This window comes from Glycine soja, chromosome 8, assembly GCF_004193775.1.
Source record: "Glycine soja cultivar W05 chromosome 8, ASM419377v2, whole genome shotgun sequence".
NCBI classification, from domain to species: Eukaryota; Viridiplantae; Streptophyta; class Magnoliopsida; order Fabales; family Fabaceae; genus Glycine; species Glycine soja.
The window spans coordinates 45,247,689-45,265,283 of NC_041009.1; the positions used below are offsets into that span (position 1 = coordinate 45,247,689).

A 17,595-nucleotide genomic window follows, 5' to 3' on the forward strand; every position below is an offset into this window, starting at 1 on the left:
GAACTTTAGTTGCAAGTATTTATGCTAGAGAATACACTCCCTAGACACTCCTAAAGCTCTTCAATCATGTGTGATCAAGGCTAGTCTCCTCGATTTATTGCATGTTTGGATTGTAGTTTGTAAAAGTATCCCAATAGTTATTTCTCCAAACTGAATTTTGAAGCTAAATATTAGTTTTAAATATATTTTTGGGAAGAAATTAAATATGATGTCAAACTCATTTTCCTCTCATTTAACCATTTCTCTATCTCTATTCTCTGTTTACTTCAACCAGAGATTCAAAGCATGTTCTTCATTCTCAGGCGACCTGTTGAAGGTTTCCCACATCAATTTGAATCCTCTCCCATCAGAAATCCAAATACACCCTTGATGTGTGTGTCCTCATTTTAATTGTTCTCGCTTTTTAAGAGTGTAGAATGCCCAATATTAGCCCATAGACTCTTCGCAGTCTAGGACCTCTCCCAATCATTAATGTGTTAGGGTATAGATCGGACATGACATTAGGTTAATCTTATAAGTCGGTCATGGCATTAGGTCAATCCTATCAATATGAATTGTGGTATTAGACGGATTCTACATGTGTAGGTTGACTCACTAGAGACGTTGGATATGGCAAAAAATTTGTTACTTGGCCAACCATATATGTTCTAATTCTTGATCAGACAATCCACAGTCCCTCAAACACCAAGCCTAAAAAACATGGGTCATTATTCAGTGCAGCTAGACTTTAACATTCTATTTTAGTTGTAATTGAATGAATTATAAGAAATTGATGACATTTTTCTTAGCTTAGGTGCTAGTGTTTAAACTTGCTTGGTGATATTGCCAACTGGGAACAGTGAAGGCTTAACTGTATATTAAGAGAGCGACCTCAAAGCTTGTGGAAGCTAAACAATGATTGGCTTTTTTGGATACATGTATTTAGAATTTATTGATGGAGAACAATATTCCTTGACTCATTCTCTCTCTCTCTCTCTCTCTCTCTCTCTCTCTCCTTACATACCCACAACACTGACACATCCAAGCCAGCCTTTCATAACAGTACTCACATGGCCCCACGTTCAATACCACATGTCCATGTGCTGTCGGAGAGGGACTTTCCAGTTTCCAACTATTGGTAACTCTCATATATATATAACCATTGGATGCATATTTAGTGACATCACTAAACTAATATTACTATATTAGCTACTTAATTTTACATTGATGTTTACATTAGTTGAACACATATGCAATTTTCACCATTTAAACAAGATTAAATAGTATGTGCGCATATAATACAAGTATAGAGGACTATTTTTATTTGAAAGCAAAAAAGAAGAATATATAGTGAAAGTTAAAGTAGAAAAGTTATGCAACTTCAAGTTAACTCAGGTTTCTGACACTGAAAGGTTGTATATATCGCAATCAGACACACATGCTTGTGCAATGTGCTGGACCATTATAAATGGAACAGTGAATGATGACATTGAATAACAATAGCTACTAATAACTGCCCCAAGCCAACAACTGTTTGAATGAAACAGCTTTGTAAGTGAAAGTTTCTGGCCATGATTATAGTCATAATGTCACTGTTTGAAGGCTTTTGACTGTATATAGTAAACTTCCTATAAGTTGAAAACTGTGCATGCCTCTATTGCGTGTTATTTGTTTCTAAACAAAATTGATGAACGCTTTTTAAAAAAATATATTAATTACATAAATTATAATAATAAGATAATTATCTTTAACAGAATATATTCTTATTAAAATAATTCAAAGATAATTGTGAACTCATTTAGTATTTAAGTAAGATACCAATAAATCAAACACATAAATTAACTCACATGAAATTATTTTAATTTAATTAGTAATATTGAATTTAAGTCATGAGTATGTAATTAATTACCTAGATAAAGAAAAAGTTTGTAAATTATAATAGGTTTACGATTTTAAACATCATTATCTCTTGTAAAAGATATATATACATGTGTGGTCTCTATCCAAAAGATACTAATACATGAGAATATTATTGAAAAAATGATTAATACTTTCTTAATTTCTAGTCATTTTATGTGTTCCAACTTCCAAGTATTTTTATGTTGACCTTTCTAATGTTTTTCATTTTAATGAAACTTAAGCATTAATTATGGTGGATTTGTGTGTTGCTTGAGAAATACATTCACTTTGGTTGCCATCCACGTACGAACGATTGCTGAATCTTGCAGGCACATTGCTAACAAGGGAGTTTTCCATCATTTACATTTTGTAAGGTTTGACGAAAGCTCTCTGTACTAATTAACCAAAAAGCATAAACGATATTTGATAGTATCTTTGAAAATGCAATTTTTGGCTTTATTATAGAAGAGTAGAAGAAAGACAGAATTGTAGAGAGGATAATGTTAGAAAAATCAAGAAATATGAGAGAATATCGAATACAAGAAAGAATGGTTTTATGTTTAGTCCATTAAAATGAAAGTTACCTATACTAGCAGAATGACAAGAAAATTAGAGCATGAATTCGCTATATCATTAAATAATGGAAATGTTTATCATCAAGATATTTTTTTTTAATTTTTTAGATGAGGAGACAGTGTAGGAAAAGACTTCAAAGTCAAAGTTATTTGTATTCAGAAGTACATTTAACTTAGCCTAAGGAGACAAATTCATTAAATGTTTCTTATCACGTCATTCATCTTATCTCAGACTTCTCTATGCTCTATTTCTATCCCTTTCCTTTGGAGTAAGATGTGTTATAGATTTTTATCGTAAGAATGAAACACTTATGACTTAATTCATGTTGCTATATTATATTGAATTTGATTTTCCTTAGTTGTATGCTAACAAAACTCTAGAAGCATTTAAAAAATTCAAGGATGGAAATCACATGTTTGCCCATGGGCACACATAGATATTATATATAAAGAAAATCTCTTATTCTTCCATTAAAGATTTATAGCTAAATAAGACTGATGTAATGTGATTTTTTGCCTTTTGGAAATAATTATATGCATATTCAGGTGAAATAATGCATTTCCCATTATAAAACTCTTTTTGAACTTGATAAATATTATTATTACACCAAAAACAAAATATATAATTGTTTGCATTTTCATGTTCAAAATCAAGAGTTTTTGGTTTTGTTTTATTGCCAAAAAGATGGTCAATTAATCAAGTGTGGTAATTTTTTTGGAAATTATCAATGGGTGGTCATTTTAAATTATTACCCATTCTAGGTAAGTCATAACAGCCGACTTTTGAGTTAAAAAAGTCTTAATATCAGTTATGATTTTTATCTTTTTTTTTAATTGAAGTCTCGACTTTGATTATTTTTTTTAGTTACGAATTCAATGTTGTATAAGGTTTTTTGTTTTTTTTTATGACATCAAAGTCATATAAGTTTTTTTTATGACTTTGAACTCCTAAAAGATTTTTTTTACAACTTCAAAGTCGCTTTTTCTTTTTTTCGTATTATTTTATAAATTGTCAATAATTTTTTAATTTAATTATTTGATAAATAAATGTTTTTTTTGTTTTTTTATTTAATATTTTTTATATGGTTTTATTTAATATTTAATAATTTTAAAATATTTTTTATTTAGTATATTTTGTGTGTTTTTTAAAAAATTGTAGAGAATTTTTAAATTTAATTATTTAATAAATAAATTATTTTTTTTTAATTTTTTTATTATTTTGTATATATTTTTATATGGTTTTATTTAATATTTTATATATATTTTTTGATATATTTTGTATATTTTTATTAATGGTAAATAATATTTTTAATTTAATTATTTAATAAATAAATGTTTTTTCTTTTTTAGGTTTTATTTAATATTTTGTATATATTTTTATATGGTTTTATTTAATATTTGATATATTTTTTTAATATTTTTTATTTAATATTTTATATATATTTTTAATAATGTTAAAGAATTTTCTTTTTTTTATAAATTAAAAATATAATGCAAAAGACGAAAATATTAATAGTGGTATCATCATGTATAATTATTTGTTGTTGTTGAGGAATATGATCACATGTAAGTCTTTTTTTAAAAAATTTAATTATTTTTTACAATTATTATTAAGTAAATTAATAATTTCGTAAGTTGTCAAATAAGATTAAGCATTTAAATTTAATTTTTTGCATTATTTTTTTTATTTTACAAAAAAAATAAAAATCATTAACATTAGTAAAAAAATTAAAAAGATTAAACATAGAAAATATATTAAATAAAAAATATATAAAATATTAAATAAAACCATATAAATAATATATACAGAATATTAAATAAAACTAAAAAAAATTATTCATTAAATAATTAAATTAAAAAATTATGTAGAATTTTAAAAAAATATATGCAAAATATATTAAATAAAGTAATATTTAAAAAATATATTAAATATTAAATAAAACCATATTAAAATATATACAAGATATTAAATAAAACAAAAAAAGAAAAAAATATTTATTAAATAATTAAATTAAAAAATTATTTATAATTTTAAAAAATAATACGAAAAACAAAAATAAAAATAAAAAAATGAATTTGAAGTCATAAAAAAAACCTTATACGACTTATCCAAAAATAGGTAATAATTCAAAGCTATCCCCAATTGGTCATTTCGAAAAAAAAAATTACCCACAATTGATAAATTGGCCCAAAAAGCTCCCTTAGCAAATCAATTTGGAAAAAAAAAAGATTAATTACTTTAATATTTTGCCTCCACGGCTCCACTTATTAGATAAAACGACACCAACGATCTAGAATAAGCTAAATATCAACAATTGTTTGAGCCATATCAAATCAACTTGAAATTACGAATCACCTTACTAGCATGCTTATATTTATTAAGGAAACAGCCAAGTAAAGTATCATAACTATCATCAATTGCAATCATTTGTAAATAGCTTTTTAAATTCATTTTTTACCATACGATCAGACATATGTTACACACTTTTTACAAAGAGAATAAAATAGTACTAAATATATATCTACTGATAACATCTTTGGAAAATATTGTAAATACATTAATTATGAATAAAAATGTGTACACAAGAAAACCCAATGACTCAGAAATATGTATAAATATATGAAGTTTCAAATTACAAAACATGCTCAAATTACAAGAGATGGATTGCACATATTAACCTCAAAAGTTTGTATAAAAGTGTGTGTGCTGGAACTCAAACATTGACTGTAGTTCCTGTACAAAAAAAAAATACTATAAAAAATACTCACTGTTCAACATGAAATCCTCAAGATAAACCAAAAAACTTTCCACGTGGGGTAGATCGGCTTCTTCTAAATTCAGGCGTGGATGCATTGCTTCCTTCTTTAAGATTGCTACCCGAACCATTCACGACTTTGTTTTCAACTTTGCTAACCAATAAAGGCTCTCCTGTTTGCACTATTCCTCTGCATGTGGACAAAAAGTTTCTATTATCATTAACAATATAATGATGTTATTGAGTTCGTGTTTGTGTTTGTTTGGATATGCTTTTGTAAAATTGGTTTTTATGGCAATTTTATAGAATTGATGTTAAGTAAAGGTGAATTTGTAGTAACATTATTTTTGTTTGAGTAACATATATCAGAAAATTAATTTGGGTCCACAGTGATGCTTGGAAACTTGCAATCAAAGTTGAACATGAGTGTGTAATTACCAAAATGACTTCAGTCTAACTAAGGGTATATATATGGAACAAACAACATGTCTCGAGTTAGTATTGATGCAAAACTTACTTCTAATAATTTCATTTACATTTGAATTGAGTCTAAAACTTGGAATCATGTTTTCAACGCAATTCCAAATATCAATGTCAATGAGAAAATTATGTTTGACTCATCATTTACTCAAATTGAAGTATGCAAAACATGGATCCAAACACACCCTAAACACAACCTTGAAAAGAAATAAACTAGTGAACGAAACAAGCAAAGCTTCTCTATGCTAGTGTTAGCCATACCTTGATTCAAGGTTCTGAAAATTCCTTGCAAAGTTCTGGCGTATTTTTTTGAGACTCAAAGCACCATGGACAGCAGACTCCATAAATCTAAGATCATTTTCAGCCTCAGAGTAATCGTTCTTTGGAGTTGGCTCCAAAGTCATTTCACCAGCAAAATCCATGTCAGGAATAAATGTTGCGATCAAATCAGGCTTTTGAATCTTAAAGGGTGATAATAGTTGAGGAGGATGCTTGGCTTTAGCCTTACTCTCAAACTTGCTTTTTCTAATACCACCTTGTCTTACTGCACTGAGTGCTTGCTTGAATTGTTCCTCTTCATGTTCTTGATGTACTTTCTTATAGTTTACCTTCTGGAGGTTGAAGAGTGTTTCAGAAATGTTTTCCTGCTTTACCGGCTCTTGTGAATTCACATACATTCTTGTGTTGTTGTCAGTGGATGAAGCCACTGGCATTGTGGAAATGGATTTGTTAGCTGGTACTCTAGCAGGAAATGGATGCTTTAATATTGGTTGGTTGTCTGTTGTTTCAGTTTTAGCCTTGCTTTTAATGACTGTCCCTCTATCATTTGATAATGATCTTCTCACTGGAGGAGATGGTGATCTTCCTTTCCCTGAGCTCACTAACTTTTCTTCACTCAGAAGAGTCATTTTTGGCATAGAGTCCTTGTCTATAAATGATGAGGGAAACCTTGACCTTCTTTGCTTACCAGAAGAGCAACTTCTAGACTGAAAAATAGAATTTCAGAACAAGTTAGAGAAAATATATGTGAATTAATCATCAGTATGGCACTATTTCCAAATGTATATTCACATATATTTCTTTAAGTAGGTATATCTTTTATTTAACAACCTCAAAGCTTCTATCATCCATGAGTCTTTGACCAGTTTCATGCTTCATATTGCCACTAGTGCCATATTTTGGTAATTGAAAAGGTGAAACAGCTCTTGGTTTTTGAGAATCAAGGGCGTTTCGAGCATTCCCTGCCTTCCATTGCTCCAATTCAGCTTCCTTCTTCTCCAATGCTAATCTGAGACTTGATATCTAAAAAAGAAAGAACTATTTATATATGTCATGCATGTTACATTCAAAATTGCACTACTTATAACTAAAATCCAAACCTCTTCCTTTAGATCTCGGATTTCACCGGTTTCTTTGTTAGATTGAGCAGCTCCAAGTTCAATGGACGAAACCCTCTCAGCAAACTTGAGTGTGCTAAGTGTCTCCCCAATAGCATTAAGTTCAGGATTTATATGAACAAACATCAAAGTTTTAGCATGCCCTCCTATTGATCAAACAACAAAAGAATGACAAATATCTAAAGTTAATTTTACATAAATTCAAACAAGAAAACAACTATGGAAATAACCAAATGCACTAATATATGTATTCAAATTTCCAATCTTTTATCTATTTAATCTAACACCCTGGTCCCTGAAGAAATATTGTATTTGTAGTAACGATAAGGTTGTCAAAAATCTTAATGCTTCTATAACCTATTATAATAAGTAATTTGCACCAAAAGGGAAAAAATAAAATGGAAAACTTTTACCTAAAGAATCTTGTAACACTTGTGTGAGCTTGCTATTTCTATAAGGGATATGTGGACTCTTCTGTGCCAAGGCAGAGATAACATCCCCTAGTGCAGAAAGTGATCTATTTATATGTTGAGCCTCCTTTAGTCTCTCACCAACAGCCTCAGATTTGTCAACCCTCTCACTTCCAGCCAAATCCACAAGATGAAGACAGCCTCTAAGAATGGAGTTGGAAACTAACTCCCTTCCTCTAACATGAACAGTCAAAACACTGCAACAGAAAAGCAAGAACTTGGTTATCTATCCATTTGTCGCATCACATCTATATTCATAAAGTTGACATTTTACCTATGAGAACGGCTGCTTCTCTCGTTTAGAGCTGTAGCACCCACGGCACGATTCTTCTGACCAATTCTCATCAAGTCTAGAACATCTTGAGTACAAGTAACCGGAACTAAAAATGCATCAGGCACATTGATGCCATTCAATTGAGAAGTGTTTCGTATGTCTAATGTATATCTTGTTAAGGAACTGAAAAGGATACAAAATAAATGCCATTGCTAATTTCCATATAAAATTAAAAATTTGAGTTGCCTTGTTGAATAAAGAACCAAGATATAAGCATTGCTTAAAGGATATCTTCTGTTAGAGCCATCACTGACTAATAAATCTCTCACTTGTTCATTGTAGATTTCAATCATCTGAACAAAAACTTCATATTTTATGGAACCTGCCCTTTCCTTTGATATATGAAATAAGTCACGCAAAGCCCTATAGTTTACACCCCATGTCTCTTCAGTTGTCAGATCAGGGCCACTCTGCACAAGCAAGTTAATAACATTAATATACATGAACCAGAAAAAAAAACGGTGAAATGACAAAATGTTTCATAAATGAACTTATTATAAACCTAGTTGTTTTCCTAATTCTGATGTATCTAAGGTTTCAAGGTCTATAAAATGAACATTTTATGGTTGTATGTTGACAAAGAACTTATGCATGTATCATACCATTGTGTATGTTTTCCCTGAGCCAGTTTGTCCGTATGCAAAGATGCATACATTATAACCATCTAAAACAGATCTGATCAATGATTGAGTGTCAGCATAAATTTGTTCTGCGAATGACAAAAAACATCATGAAAAGCTTCATATAAGAACCAACAAGATATAAACTCTAAACAACATAATATTTATTTATTGGTAAGAAAACCATAAATTTGTTATCATGATATGATACTATGAGTGCATGACCATTATTGGCATATAAAGACTCTGTACACAAATATGATGTATTCAAATTGTTATGAACCAAGGAAAGGTTTTATTGATTGAACAATAAACAGGAGAAAGAATACTCCAAGTATTTTGTGAATTCCCCCTTCACAAAGGATTTTTCCTTTCACAGAGACCATGCTCAATTTACAAATGGTACAGAACAAAATTTTAACCTTTAAAGCAAATCAACAAAGTATATATTGACCCAATATATTTTTGCAATAATATGTTGAAAAATTAAAAATACCTTGTGTTACACTTGTTCCAAACACCTTATTGAATGAAAAAACCCTTCTAGCATCTTTTCCATGTTTAAGGGGATTTACAATCATCATATCTCCATTTTCTCCAATATAGTCTACTGTAGAGGGTCCATTTGATTGTCCTGGTAAGAATGGCCTTACTCTACAATAGACCCTAATGGCTCCTGTAAAGCATAATTTTTTTTAATCAAAATATAATAAGTATATCTATTAAATTGATTGTAAGGAACCTGGATTCTTGTTCACCTTTGAGGTCTTGTACTTGATTGTAAAGAAGGCGGTTCTCCTCCAAAAGTTTGTGGTAGGAAGAGGAGGCCACTTCAAGGCTTTTGATATGATGCTCTAAGTATGACATAGAACTCAAGTCAATCTAAAGAATATCATATTAAAAACTTCTACAAACAAGGAAGATATCTTTTTAATGAAAACCAATTCTTAGATGGCTACCTAGCCTACTCAATTCTTCTTCCCATTCTGATTGAATTTGTCTGACCTCCAATTTTGTCTCTTCAAAAAAGTACTTCATACCCTGAAGCCAGAGAAAACCCTTAGCACATGATGCTAAAAAGATAATCTAAACTAATATGTAAAAGTGACAACTAAAAAGAGAAGTAAGGCCTACTATCCAATTTGTACCTCAAGTTGTTTCTGTTGAGTATTGATCACTTCAACATATTTTGCAGAATAATTGGCATTCTGTCGAATACTATCACGTTTTCCACCACAATTGCAGAATTTGGAGAAATCATTTGATGCCAAACTACTTCTTTGGTTAAGATATAGTGAGATGGCTTCTATGAACTCTCTCTTTGAGAGACAACCAATATCAACTTTTAGTATTTTCTTCAGGAAAAGTCCAAGCTGCAAAAAAATGTTAAAAAGGTGTACTTTAGGAAACCTTTTGAAGGAAAAGGAAAATGCTACAAGAATAGAAATTGTGAAGTTAGGAAACAAATGTAAGCCGCAATACATAACATTAATCAATGAAGTACCTGATTGCCTTGAGAAACAAGCAAAGATGAGAAATCTTTGACTACCTTGCTGAGTAAGGTATCAATTACCTATAAATTGTCACCCATATCACACTAATAAGACTACATGAAGCTAGGAAAACTTTATGCAAATTTCTATTAAAAAAAACTAAAACAATAATCTTATTTTCTAGTCTTATATACTCAATAGCAGTGCAATTTCAATTGACATTATATTTGTCGATCTTTCTTATGAAGTGAGAGCTTTTCATGCTTAGCTTAGTGAGTAACACACTCTTTTTTATAATACCCATCTACTAATCAGACAAGTTAAGAAACAAGTTTTATACAATTTAGAATATAAGCTACAACAGTACAACAATCTGGAAAGGATCTTACCGACCATTGCATTCAAAGGCAGATCTTCAATCCCATTGGCCTCTCTAAGGTAAGCCTGAAGAAGTCTGAGTCCAAAGTGATCATAAAGGAAAGCAAGAGCATTGGCAGTTCTGGTTTCTTCAATCAAGAAGTCTTCAGATAGTTGAAGAAATTCTAGCAGTTGTTCATACTGTGATGATTCTGGCTCATCCAATGATTCATCAGCACTTTCACTGCCAACTATGGAGGAAGGAGACTTCTTTGGAAAGGAAGTGATCCTCACAGTTCCACCATATCTCCATACACCAACCCCACCAGATAACTTCCATTCATAAAACCCTTTCAAACATAGAATGCAGTCCACAACTTTATTTGATGAACCTCCCTGCATTTCCAAGTTACATAAACCCCCTTCAACAGTAATCTCAAAAATATTGCCAAAATAATTAAAGAAACAAATCAAATCTATAACTGAGTGTGGGACAAGGTATTATCTTCAATAGCAAGATGGCAAAATGTGTTTGGAACAATTTTTATTTTATTTTTTTGCAGCTGAACTTGTTTACAAAAATTACTTGTTCCTATTTTAGTTTTAATTATTTAGCCTGTACTCGTTTAGTCATCTTACATATTTCAAATAAGAGTGACTACCAAAGTATTATATACATTTCACTGATAATTTTAAATTTAAGAAAAATATAAAAATAAATTAAGAATATATATAAAAAAATATAATTTAAATTTAAAAGCAATGTGCATTGTCAATTCATGTATAATTTTAAAATTATATATTAGAATATAGATATAGATACATATTTAAAATTATAAAGAATATCACAATAAAAAAATATAAAGAAGATATGTATAATTAATTCAAAAGAATTTTAAGACCAAAAAAAATTCGAAAGAATTTTTATTTAAAATTTAGAAATAATTCCTTAATATAATTAAACTTAGAAACTTAATATTTAATATAGAATAATTTTAAATATTTAACATTTTACTTACTAAATAAAAATATGTTGAATATTTTTTATGGTTTTAAAAACTAAATATATTTCTTTTTCATCTAATACTTTTTTATGAAATATTAAAAGATTAATACGAAATATTATAAGAAGATACAGTAATATATTGTCCCTCTAATTCCAAACCTTCTCCAAATCAGATGCTTCAAATGTGAGAAGTTGCATATCCTTAACAGCCTCCAAAAAGTTCCTCATGTTCTCAAAATACTGAATTGCAGAGTGGGCCGCGCCCTCTGCAGACTGAACAGCAAGCCCAGGATTGTCCACCACCTATGCAGCCCAATACACAAAACAACCAAATGTAGAAGAAAAAAAACATTTTATTAGGAAAAGAAAAGAAAAACAGAAAATGCAACTAGAAATGAGGAGAAATTATTGCATTGATGGGACTATATAGTCTCAACTCTCAACTAATATCTACTTGATTATTATTTATTCTTTTTTCTAAATTGAAAATTTTAACTATGTTATACAATAAAGTTAAAAAAAAAAAACTGACTATATGATAACGAGGAGGGCTACTAATACTAACACATTTTTTAATATGTTTTTTTATTGGTTAAAATTTAATAAAAATAATAAAATTAAATAAGATGTAACACCTATAATTGAAGACTATCTAAAAAATTGGGAAGAATTAGGAGGTGGGACCTTAAGGACAGCACCGGGGTTGACTTTGTTGAGGACATTGCATAGAATGAGGCCATTGCGGAGTGAAAGGCAAAAGTCTTGTTGGGAGGGTGTTGGAGAGAGTGATGATGATGCCACATGGTCCATTTCACGTAGCCATTCTGTTGCTTTGTATCTTCTCAAAGCTTCCACCATTCACCATTCAACAAACAACTAAGATCATCCTCCTCATTGCAGATAATAAACAACAATTAATGCTATAATAAATCAATTTAGTTCCGTGTGCTTACTATAGTTCTAAGGACTATTCAAGATTAATTCAACAGTAAACAGTTGTTTTTCTCTTCTATTTGGCCTCCTAAACTATAAATTTGACGAAACTATATTTTTTTTTAATTTTAAAAAATATTTTATTAATTGAGACTTTTTTTGTAATTAGTGCCTTGTTCACATATCTTAACTGTATTTAGTTTTTTAGGTTACAATCTTAACTTTATTGGTAAAAATGACAAATTTTATTGGGAATAAATTAAATTCACGGGCTTACATTTCAGGGACGAAAGATAAAGCAATTTAAAAGTTTTTTTTTAAATGATAACTTTCTTTTTCTTTTTCTTTTGCAAAATAAAAACACATTTCATGTCTCTATTCTAATTTTTTTTCCACCCTGAGGTAAGTGAAAGATGTGGTAGGAAGGCAGGAAAAGGGAGGGCAATGGTCGTGTTATGTCAAAATCATTCACACACAAAAAAAGTTAAGGGATGGTTATTTAGAAGTTAGGTGGAATTAAATTTGATAAAATTAATTTATGTTTTTAAATAAATTAAAATATGTGTCTAGAATAATTTAATTTGATTATAAATTTTACATTAAAACATGTCATAAAAGCAAAGAAAAATTGTAAAGGATGTGGTAACCAATGTGACAATGAATTAAAAAGAAAAAAAAATGTCAAAGTTAAAGGAAACTAGCAATGATTGATAGCAGCAAAGTGGTATTTGAGATGTTACAAAATTATGCTGCTTGTTGCTTGAATGTACGGTCTTAATCGATAATGCCAAACATTATGTTCTAAAATTATAGTTACAAAACTCTTTCGGCTATGATACTTTTTTATTTGCACTAAGCATATTTTTAAACTGATAAGACTAATTTCTTCTGAGACAAAAATTATTATAAAAAAAAATATTCTTTAGATAAAGTCTTTCTTTTACTTATAGACTAATCTTTGATATCACATTTAAGAAATTTAATTATTTATCAATTGAGTTAGATGGGTGCTTTTTTTTCTTAATTATAGTAGTACTTGATGTCACAAAATTTGGACCCAATCCTTAGAGACAAGGCCACAGTCCTACACCGTTATTGAGTGGTGGGGTGCTAACTCATTTTAGTGCACACACACTTTCCCCCACTGACTACTCTTCATTATCAGTCTGTTGCTACATCTCATTCTTTTTCTTTTTCTAGCAAGCCATTATATGTTTAATATATAAAACCTAACCATTGCTTTTTTCTGCTTTTGTTAAGTAAAAGGGGTCCAAGTAATAATTTGGATGAACCAAAAAGAAAAAAGCACAAGTTGGAAACAAATAAATTACGTTAAAAGAACCAAATGATATGTTGTTTCTTTTCTTTTCTTCTGGTCATAAGAAACAAACATCACACCTAGAAACGTGCCTCAACTCAAGCATCTTTTGTCAATTATCTACTTTTTGACAAAGAACTATTATATTCTTTTTTTTATTTTTCTGGAAGAGGAACTATACACCACAGATGTGCAACGATTTTTGTTTAAGAAAGTTATTTCTACTTTCATAAATTTGCAGGCTGAGGCTGTACCCTTTTGCTACTTCCAATAAGCTTTTCCAAGAGAAGAAAATATGGGTTCCAAATTTAGGATATGAACTCTCTTTTGAGAAGAAAAAAAGGAAAGGAAGTGAACCTCGATTTCAAATTGATTAATGTCTATAGTTTTTATCCACGGATTAAGAAAAATGATTTCTATAAGACAATAATATGAAGAGATAAAATTGGAATAAATGTTTTAATGTTTTATTAAAAACTGAAAACATCAATCAATATGATTTTTTTAATACCAAAGCATCAACCTAATTTTGAACGAAAAGTATATAAGATCAATATACTACTCGTTAGACTTGATGCACTTGATTTTATGCAGTTATAAACTCATAGCCATGTCTTGAATTTTCTGATAATTTTATAGATCAGTAGTATTTTTAGAGATGAAAAGAAGAATATATATTATTTAGAATTTAATCAGGATAAATTGTGAGTGTACAAGTTTTTCTATATTACCAATCAATCCTGAATCATCATATCATGAAAAATTATTAATATTTATAATAATTATTTCAGAAAGTTATACATAAAGTTATTTTAATGGTTTTTATTGTAAAAAAATTATACTAATAATTTGAAGATTAAACTATCCTATTTATGTATCTGGTATTTAACTGCACTCATTATATATATACCTGTATTTATATCTAAGTAGACATTATGGTGTAGTTAATAGGAGACAAATAATGCCCACATTAAAAACCATACCTGCTTCCTCTGCCTTCCTCTGAGCCAATTCATTATCATTGAAACTCTCTTCTGTGGCAGCAGTGCATGAAGCCTCCTTGTTGATGGAGACCAAACTCTTCAATCCTCTCTTTGAAGGAGATGTAAAAAATGAGTTTTGGGAGCTCTCTTGTGGCATCTTATTCTTAATTTTTCTGATAATAAACCAAGGATATTAGACAACAATATAGTAAGTAGTATGCTTATTAATATTTTCTCACATTGGGCTTTTAAAAAAATTTCTCACCCTAAAAAATTGCATAAAAAAAAGTTGCATACACAACATAATTCTTATGTATGATATCCAATGACAAAGCCTAGAGGAAAAAAAACAATAAATTGGGGTAGCTTGATATGTACAAAGACTAAACTTGCCATGATAAACATTTAAAAATAAAAAGACATATTTGAAGAAAAAAAAGTTAAATTACCTGGGGAAGTGAAAAGTTGAGAGCAAGAAAGTGAAGTTTTGTGAATGAGGTTATGGAAGTGGAAGAAGGGTTGTAGTGGCTTTTGTGAATGAATGAATGAGATAGCATTCAAAAGCACGAAGAGGGTTATGTTAATGCTTAATTGACTTCAATGTTTGTGTGAGTAGAAATGGAGAGAAAAAGAGAAGTGCGAGCGAGAAAGAGACACGAGAAAACTTTGAAGGGCTTGAATTTTAACGTTGTTATTTTTGCATTGTCGGATCCTAATATAGCACAAGAAGACGGCGTCGTTTGACGGAGATGCGTCCTGTCATGCGATCATATAAATTCATATCCTTTTAACATTCTTAAATATGATTTATTGATAAATTAATTAAAAATAAATAAATATGATTTTTAAAATAATTATTATAAAATTAAATAATATTACTATGTTACTATCAATATATTTAAATTAAATATGTATAATATATATATATATAGGGTATAATTTTCATGCATTCTAATTATAAAAAAATTCACCCTTATCAGTTGCATAGAAATAATTTTATATATTATTTTCAAAGTAATTAATTAATGATCATAAAGTTAATAATCTTATCATTTATATATATTTAAAATCTGTCCAGCCATATTTTTTTTATTTTTTCAATTTTTTTCCTCCTGTTTTACACGGTTCCACGCCTAGTTTATAATAATCTATAATTAAATGGTATTAAGTTATAATTAAATTCGTATACTTTTTATTTTATGAAAATTTTATTTTAAGCTTGATGTTTTGCAATATTGTTTTACAATTTTTATAACAAAATAGGGAAAAAAGAAACGTACTTTTTTTCTTTTCTTTAAGAAAAATAAAGTGCAAAATAGAAGAATTTAATTAAAAATATATATTATCATTTAATGATATATCAACATATACAATGAAATTGTTGATTTTTATAATAGTAGTTACTGGAAAATTTATATATATATATATATATATATATATATTATGTAATTTTTAATTAATAGAAAGTGTACAAATATTTATACTGAAAATTAAAAAAAAATCAAAATGGAACTATACAAAATAAAGTAGTATAAGATTGAAGTTGCCAAACATTTAGTATTATTTATTATTAACTATACCGACAAGATTACTTATTATTAATAAATAATCATTTAAAGACAATAATGGCATATATAAATGACATGGCAAGCACTTCCTACCAGTACCATGGTGTACTAAATGTAGTTACTCGAGATTATTGAAAATACAGACTAAAGTTCTTTTTTGGAGAGTTAATCTGGGAAGGTAGATTGCTATTTTTGCTTGTTAGCATTGGTATATTAAATATTAGTATTAATTTATAACTTGATCGTTTATAATTAAAATGACTCTTAATAAAAATGTGATGATTAATACATGTTAGTATTGATAAAAAAAATCATAATGTAAATTCAATTTTTTTTAGATACTTTTTTTTACCTTTCGACTGCGACATGCCTTTTTTTTTATCTAATCATTAGTCAGGCTAAGTTTTCGAAATTGATTTTTTCAGTAAATGCTTATTTTATATCTCAAATATTGAAAATGCCATGGACTACTCATTTTCTAATAGTCAATAATATTAACTTGGTAACTATCATATGCGAATGGCTATTGTCAACGACTATTATTCACATCACATTAACTACTAACAGTCATTGGGTTGTTATATATCTAAGTGGTCAAACAATTTGATACTATTAGTAGCCAACATCTATCACTTAGTTAAATAAAGACACTTAGACACAAGTTTGATTTTACATTTAGAGGAAAAAAATAATTAATATAATTTTTATAGTGTTATTTAATTATAAATCGTCACGTATGAAAAATTTAATAATTTTTTGATAATAATAACTCTAAAAGTCATACAAAATTTTATTTTTCATTAGTTTTTTATAATTAGTTTAATTACTTGATCATGAAAAATATTTTATATAAATATGTATCTATTTTTACATTTATGGCTCATTCATGCTAGAACTATGAGGTAAGTTTTAACATGTGAAATAAAATGTATAAATGTTGACTTTTTGTTATTATTCTTAATTAATCTAACTCAATTTATTTAACTTGCAATTGAAATGGCCAACTCGAAGGGATTGGATTAATTCATATCAACTCATTTTTTATTTTTTAAACTTTAATTTATTTTCCTTTTTTGTTATAAATTTACTTGATTTTTTTTACTTTCTTATTCTTAGTTTGAATTTATTATTATAAAATAGTATTAGCTGCACTCTAAATTAATAGTTTTTTAGAGCCCGTTTAGGGTGATCGTAAGTTTTTATTGTTTTTAAATAAATATATTTTCTGAAAAAAAATGTTTGACCAAAAATAGAGTTGAAATAATTTTAAATTTAATTTTAAAATACTTCTATCCTTATTTTCAAAACCAACTAAAAAGAATTTGTGAATTTGATTTTCTATTGAAAAAAATACTCTCTTCACCAAATAATGATTTTTTTCATTGTTACAACTACCAATATCATTGTTATTATTATTGTTATCATCA

At 28.5% G+C, this 17,595-nt stretch overlaps 1 protein-coding gene across 1 annotated transcript; it reads right to left on the reverse strand.

Moving 5' to 3' along the window:
- Positions 1 to 4,938: 4,938 nt before the first annotated feature.
- On the reverse strand, positions 4,939 to 15,269 carry LOC114423559 (kinesin-like protein KIN-14F). The gene is made up of 18 exons (XM_028390365.1): positions 15,050 to 15,269; positions 14,601 to 14,773; positions 12,051 to 12,214; positions 11,526 to 11,669; positions 10,397 to 10,756; positions 10,015 to 10,083; positions 9,659 to 9,883; positions 9,470 to 9,551; positions 9,269 to 9,364; positions 9,007 to 9,186; positions 8,493 to 8,599; positions 8,122 to 8,300; positions 7,831 to 7,995; positions 7,500 to 7,753; positions 7,069 to 7,232; positions 6,800 to 6,991; positions 5,951 to 6,675; positions 4,939 to 5,399 (listed from the first exon to the last, which is right to left on the reverse strand). Exons 2-18 carry the CDS (start codon positions 14,755 to 14,757, stop codon positions 5,240 to 5,242), a joined length of 3,423 nt encoding a protein of 1,140 aa, XP_028246166.1. The 5' UTR covers positions 14,758 to 14,773; positions 15,050 to 15,269; the 3' UTR covers positions 4,939 to 5,239.
- Positions 15,270 to 17,595: the final 2,326 nt, after the last annotated feature.

Coding starts and splice junctions, on each gene's coding strand:
- LOC114423559 (XM_028390365.1), bottom strand. CDS start 14,757: ATGCCACAAGAGAGCTCCCAAAACTCATTTTTTACATCTCCTTCAAAG. Junction 10,757..11,525: donor AAGCATCTGATTTGGAGAAG/GTTTGGAATTAG, acceptor TTGGAAATGCAG/GGAGGTTCATCAAATAAAGT. Junction 10,084..10,396: donor ATCTGCCTTTGAATGCAATG/GTCGGTAAGATC, acceptor GACAATTTATAG/GTAATTGATACCTTACTCAG.